Source organism: Capsicum annuum, chromosome 3 (genome assembly GCF_002878395.1).
Source record: "Capsicum annuum cultivar UCD-10X-F1 chromosome 3, UCD10Xv1.1, whole genome shotgun sequence".
Lineage (NCBI taxonomy): Eukaryota > Viridiplantae > Streptophyta > Magnoliopsida > Solanales > Solanaceae > Capsicum > Capsicum annuum.
This window is the reverse complement of record NC_061113.1, coordinates 66,103,784-66,110,961: the sequence shown is the minus strand read 5'-3', so window position 1 is coordinate 66,110,961 and position 7,178 is coordinate 66,103,784. Positions and strand designations below refer to the sequence as shown.

Here is a 7,178-nt window from a genome sequence, read left to right as displayed (position 1 = left end):
AAAAAAAAAATGATGTAATGTAATTTACAATATGTACAAAAAAAAATAATCTATATGTATTTTTTAAATTCATATGCTGTAATAAAATTTAACAAGGAAATAACAGATTTTACATACATGACAAACTTACCAGGTTTTACTTCATCTAACAAATCGTGATTGAAACTTCTCTCGAATCGTGTAATCCTTCATCACAGATTTTAACACCCTTTTCGAGATATAAATTTGTTCAACCTTAATATGTTTGTGATAATTACTTTAGTTGCATCAATATCCAATACATCCAAACATTCATCTGAATTAGTATAACGGAGGTTACAATGATACATCATGTGGCCATTGTGTTAATGTTTCTATGGTTTCTTAATTCATTCAATTATGGTCACCCTTTGGCTTATTTCATCTCCCTAATCTATCTTTATCTGGTACGTATTACATGATTTCTTTTTTTTGTGGTCGTATGAGGTTAATTTTACAGTTTAATTTAATTTAGGCTTTTGTTTTTGAATTTTTTTGAAGGTTCATGAGCAGTATGTGACAAGATTGAAGAAGAAACTGCAGTTTGAGGAAAAAAGACAGTCAAATCAACGACGTGTAAGTAATTGGTAGAACTAATTAATGACATGATTTTCGTTTTTAATCAGAAAGTTATTACACCTTTTAATTTCGAGAATCAAACAATTCTTTCTTTGATTGTAATTTTTCATCTATCTTTTAAATCTTATTGAATTATTAATTATTGTGATTTATGCTACTCTTCAAATAGTTTCTAAATATGCAATTGATTTTATGCCCGAATTTACGGTCAAAACTAAACTGTTTGACTTTCGAAATGCAAACTGTGCCACATAAATTGGGACAATGGGAGTACGGATTTTTCATAGTTATTGGTTTTGAGTAGAGCCATACAAGATTATATTCCAAGAGATTCAAAAAGTTGCAGATAAATGATTAACTTTTTGTCTTTACTAGTGAAAATCTTTTGATTCTTTACACGTTGTTGAAGGGTCCCAGAGTGTTGATTTTCTTTAGTAGTATGATTCTTTATGCAAAAATTGTGATAGATTCTTTACTGTAGATATGGTATTTGAGCCAAACCTTTTTTTTGGGGGGCGTGTGTTTAATTTTTTGGGACTTTTTTCAGGTGCTTTCTGATTCTGAAACAGTGAGGTGGTTAAATCATGCACTTGAAAAGATCTGGCCTGTTTGTATGGAGGATATCGTTTCTCAGAAAATTCTCCTTCCTATCATTCCATGGTTTATGCAGAAATACAAACCTTGGACTGTGGTGAGGATTCTTTGTACAAATTATTATTTAGATGTTAAACGGCTTTGGTTTTGCTTTTTTTTGCTCAGTTTTTATGTACTTCTGCAGGAGCATTATCTATTTTCTGGTTAAATACATTATGAGATGTTTTTCCATGCTTTCTGCATTCAGTTCTAGCTAATTCTGCACCGTCTCATTGACTTGTAAAACATGTACGGATTCCCTCCACCCCTTTTTTCATTACTAATGGAATATCCTTCAATATTTTACTAAAAATGAAATGGAATGATCTTGCTTTGTTCCTCGATTGAAAAGAGATGTCTTGAGCAATCAGAGAAGCACTTTGATGAACATATTAGATCTTGATTCTTGACCGATTCAACTAAGGAATTTGTGTTTGTTTGCGTTTTAGGTTTAATTGCTGGCTTCTTTGTGAAGTACATTAGTAGTTAATCGTTGTAGAATAATCAGCAATTTTGTAACTTCAGTATGTGGATTAATTTGTTCTGCAAGATGAGTTACTAGGACGCTTTTCTGTTTACCTACAGAAAGATATTGCAGTGCAGCATCTCTACTTAGGGAGAAGCCCTCCTATGTTCACGGAAATGAGGGTTCTTCGTGAATCTACAGGAGATGATCACCTTGTATGTAATCCTGACTTAAGAAAGTTGTTCTATTCCTTCAGTAAGTTTCTGCACAGTTTGCGCTTATTTGCTAAGATTTAGTATTGGTATATTGAGTGCAGGTATTGGAGCTTGGGATGAATTTTCGTTCTGCAGATGACATGAGTGCTATTCTTGCTGCAAAGCTTAGGAAGAGGTTGGGCTTTGGGATGGTGACAAAGCTGCATCTGTTGGGAATGCATGTTGAGGGAAAGGTAAATAACTATTGCCAACTGATAGATGTGAGAGGGGCAGATTAGGAGTATCAGTGTATATTATTGGATTCATTAGTTCTAAAATATTTGTCAGGTCATTTAAAACCTCAACTAGATGTTACCTGGATTTTGCATGACTGTCTTTTACTTGCGATACAAGTGTTTTGCAAATCTTACTTCCTTTAGGCAACACTTAGCTAAAAAGTTAATTCAAAGGCTATTAAAGTTTTAGGACTTGTGCAACTTGTGTAACGTCCCTCTATGTTCTTTCTCTCCAGTTAAGGACAGAGAGGTCAGATGGTGATGTTGCCTCTTGTTAGAAAGGCTTTGTATGAGGATTCTTTGCAGGGGCCTAAAGAAACATTTTGATGATGAAAAATTCTAGACTCTAGACATCAGTATCTCAGATGAGTTGATTTAGTAAATATAGATTGCATGATAGCATTATCAAGCAGTGACAAGGCATTTATTAAAAATTAACGGCTAGTTTCAGGAAACTGTGCCGACAGAATCTCACTATATGTACCATGATTCTTTATATTATTGGTAAGCAAGTTTTCCCAGATGCTTAGCATGACATGAGCATTTTCCAGTTCATCAATGTTGTTTGGTGTTATGGCTAGTAAAAGAATCACAGATTCATAACATTCTTGTTCTATTCATGAAGTTGTATAATAATCCTCTTATGGCAATTTCATAAAATTGCCTGCCACTGATGGTTTAGCCAATGTGAGGTTGAAATATTTAGAGCTGTGCTAATTTTTCTTTTTTAATTCTCAATGTGATGATTTTTCATTGATCTGATGGATGGCCATATTTTGGTCGTAGCTATTGCAAAATAGATTTCTTTGAGGCTAACGTTTTTTCCATGTAGGTCTTGGTTGGTGTCAAGTTCCTAAGAAAGTGGCCATTTCTCGGTCGTTTGCGGGTGTGCTTTGCTGAGCCTCCGTACTTTCAGATGACTGTAAAGCCAATTTTTACACATGGGATTGACGTGACGGAACTTCCTGGAGTTGCTGGATGGCTGGTTAGTTAAATTAGTCTTGCTTTGTATCTGGGTAAATGACTTGGCAGTTGTGACTTGTGCACTTTCTCTAAATTTGTTTTGCTATTCTTTTCAGGATAATCTTCTTTCTGTTGCATTTGAGCAGACACTTGTTGAGGTGGGGTTCCATTCCATTTGGGTGTCCATCTTTCATACTGCCCTTTGTCGTCTTAACTTTATTCCTCTGTCATGCTTGAAATATAAGCATTATTTTAACCTTAATATTATCTATATCAAGTGAAGTGTTTTACATTCAAACATTTTTGGGTATCAATATTGACCTTCTCTTTCACTTGCTTAAATGGTGTGCATAGTTTACAAACTGGTACTGTGGTTACCATAAGTCCTAAATAATTCCTCATAAAGAGCATTTAGACTAAAGTCTTCATAACATTTTGCAGCCTAACATGCTGGTAGTTGATATGCAGAAATTTGTCTCACCCCAACCAGGTAATAGTCACTCTAATCTGTCTCTCTAGCTTCTGTTTGCTCGCTGCTCAAGTATATCAGGATTAAATCAATAATGGATTAGTGTGAATGATGTACTAAACCACAACACATAAGGGAAATTTAAATCATTTTGTATGTGGAGTTATTTACAGAATCGGGACTTCAAATTTTCATGGTGAGAATTTCTAGAACCTCATCATTCACGTTGTCTATACTAACAGTGATTAATTAGTGATTTGTTCATAACTTGTTTGGATGGAAATGTAATGGAATGTGAGTTGGTTGGTATCAGTTTGGGATAAATTTCAATTTCTGCTACTTAATTCTGTATTATTTGTTTTCTTTTCAAGACGAAAGCTGGTTCTCTGTAGATGCCAAGGAGCCCATTGGCCATGTTATTTTGGAAGTTCTTGAAGCAGAAAACCTGAAACCAACAGATTTAAATGGTTAGTTGAAAAGCATCTTACTGTAATCAATCTAATTAGGACATGCTAAATACCTGGAGATCATTTGCAGGATTGTCTGATCCATACGTTAAGGGGCATCTAGGGCCCTTCAGATTCAAGACTAGGACTCAGAAGAAGACATTAGCTCCACAGTGGCAAGAGGAGTTCAAGATTCCAATCTGTTCATGGGAGTCTCCCAACAATATGCTCAATGTAGACGTTCGTGACAAAGACCATTTTTCTCAGGATGATTCATTGGGGTCTGTCCTGTTCTCTTTCGACATTTACTGCAGGAACATAGCTATTAAGTAGGATATACTATGGCTCCGACACCACCGTCATCCCAAAAAAGAGAAAAAAGGATATACTAGGAGTGAGCTGTTAACCCCCGACCATGTAGAGCTTGGGTTATGCGGAGGAATTTCTGTTACTAAGTGGTTTCTAATATTCTCTGTGAATTATCTCTTGCTGTTAGTTCCTTCTTTCACAATAATCTTGTGCCCAGCTTCTACATGCTTATCTGTATGCTTCCGCGATCTCCAGCTAAGCTAGTCGTAACATCATATTCCTATCTAGTAATTATGATGACTTGGACCAATAGAGACATGTTTTTACCGCCCTGTTCATATCTTTTGTTTTCTTGTATTTGAACTTTGAGGATGAAGTAGGATTTTCGCTGGTCGCTGATTGCTGGAAGGATAAAAAATTCTTTTGGTGCATGAGCTATTTTGCTACTATGTTTTTTTTCTTTCTTTTTTTCCTTTTGAAAAATCCCATTGGCATCTTCTCTATCTTGAATGTTATGCTAAATGTGCCTTAATAAATGCAAATGCTTTTATGTGGGGCTTTATTAAGTCAACATGTTTCTTTTACGCAGAGATCATTCCATGAACATCTGTGATTATAGGGATGGCCAGAGGCATGATATATGGTTGTCTCTTCGTAATGTTAAAATGGGGAGATTACGTCTTGCCATAACTGTAGTTGAAGGTAGCGAAAAGGTACATACTTCTTTCCTGCAAGTTGCGGTAAACAAGTACTTCGACTGTTGTGGAGCCAACACTTTTCATTAGATCACTGTTATTTGCACCTGGAAATGCTTTAACTTCTGTTTCCAGTTGATGCCATTGAATTAATTATTCCTAGAGACAAAGTTAGGCCATATATTTTACTAACCAAAGTATTAGATGATTGAAGATTTACAAGTATTTTCAGGGTCCAGAGCAGTCATACAAGATAGCAAATATGGACAACAAACAAGACAGCAATTCTGATGAGATGGATACAGCCGAAGGAGGCTCCTTATCCACTGAGTTGGATAAGCAATCATCAAAAGTTGCAGATAAATATGAACCAATTAACATAGAAGGGCAGCAGGAGACTGGTATGTGGGTACACCACCCAGGCAGTGAAGTACCACAAGTGTGGGAACCGAGAAAAGGAAAGAGTCGGGTTATTGATGGAGAAGTTCTTGGCTCTGAAGCTGATTCCACGGGAAGTTTTAAGTCGAGAGCGGGAGGATCTTTTCGGGGTGATGACTCTGACGAAAGCAATGGATCTAAGAAGTCGAATCTAATCAACAGGGGTATGCATAAGATCGGCTCCATTTTCCACAAAAGAGAGAAAAGTGAGGACAAGTCTGGAAACCTTGGAGAGGTTCCATCTCTGCATACTAATCTAAAGGCAGTGAATGCAAAGGGGATCGGAGTGAAGCTTATAATGGATGATTCAGTAGAAACAACTCCTTGGGAAGATGGTAAAGAGACTCCTGAGGTAAATGGTCAAGGTAGTAGCGCCAAAAAGGGTAGAGTCAGAGACAAGGCGAAGAATATTCTGAAACATGCAGTATCCCGGAAGTCATCACGAAAATCTAAAGGTGAGTTAGAGTCAACAGCGTCAGAGCGAGATCTCTCTGTGGAATCTGATTCTTCTGAGGACGAGTGTGCTCTATTAATCGGCTCACCTGTTGGCCGTTCAGTTAGCGGCCATCTCATAGCCAGCACTGGCGTTGAGAATTCCAATGGCAACACAGTGAAGACTAGTGAAGTGGTAGATGATAAGGGAAGCATGAAAACTACTGATGAGGAAAAAGTTCATGATAAAGCTATGAATTCAGCAAGTCCAAAAGTTTCAAACCCTTGAGATGGAATAATGAATATGTTTGTTGTACATTTTCCTCAAGTAGGTTACTGTTATACAATTTCACTTGTACATTCTGGTATTTCATGTAATAGTTTTCATTTTTGCTTGTGTTTGTAGATGTAGGTTCTCTTTCAGTAAACAATGGCTGCACTTTCAGTAATTTGAAAAATGGTTGTTCTTGTAAAAATATACATGTAAGACTAATAATATCCATGACAAAATGTGAGATTATACAATGTGCATGCACATTGAAATAATATCATCATTATTAGTTAATAACATTTCTGAATGATGCATTGAGCAGATGTTCATGTCATTAGCAGGAGTGGAACATCCATCTCTGAATCAGTTCAATAAAACTCGAGATTCAATTTACTATGATAAATGAAGTTGCAGATCCATATCAAAGATCGATTTGGTATATCCCTGAAGACAGCTACGCACTTCTTACACGTGGGATAATAATCTTATAATTTAGGCAACAAAAGGTTGCCAAAGTAGTAGCATATGTACACGTTATTTGAACTGTTTATCAACTTAGATATCTAATAAACAAGATCTGGTTAAAGGACACCGGCGGATTAGGCTCGTGTTGTGTGTGGGGTTCGGAGAAGGAACTGACTATAAGGATTTATTATATGCAGTCTAGTATTACTATACATTTATATAAGAGGCTACTCGAATACGGGATATTGTGATTATATGACAACAGTTTTACGGGTCATGCTAAGGTTCCTGTCTGTTGCAAACGCTGACCTCCAAAAATACCTAAACGCTGACCTCCAAAAATACCCTTGATGTTTTTTCTGACAATGATATTAACATGTCTAGTATTTCAATATTTTTGTTTCTGCACCCCCTCCCCCTCCCCCCTTATTTTCCATTTGATAAAAGAATAATCACGGATATGGACTTAGGGGAGTGCGTGTTGGATCCGAGATTTGGTGTGTG

At 36.4% G+C, this 7,178-nt stretch overlaps 1 protein-coding gene across 1 annotated transcript; it reads left to right on the top strand.

Moving 5' to 3' along the window:
- Positions 1 to 304: 304 nt before the first annotated feature.
- Positions 305 to 6,484, top strand: LOC107863766 (C2 domain-containing protein At1g53590; the record flags this gene model as incomplete). The annotated part of the gene is given in 12 exon segments (XM_016709898.2): positions 305 to 425; positions 520 to 594; positions 1,145 to 1,288; positions 1,816 to 1,911; positions 2,013 to 2,144; positions 3,019 to 3,171; positions 3,266 to 3,307; positions 3,591 to 3,639; positions 3,990 to 4,085; positions 4,156 to 4,345; positions 4,963 to 5,086; positions 5,301 to 6,484. Coding segments are annotated over 12 exon segments (2,149 nt in total), but the record flags the coding sequence as incomplete, so codon positions are not given.
- Positions 6,485 to 7,178: the final 694 nt, after the last annotated feature.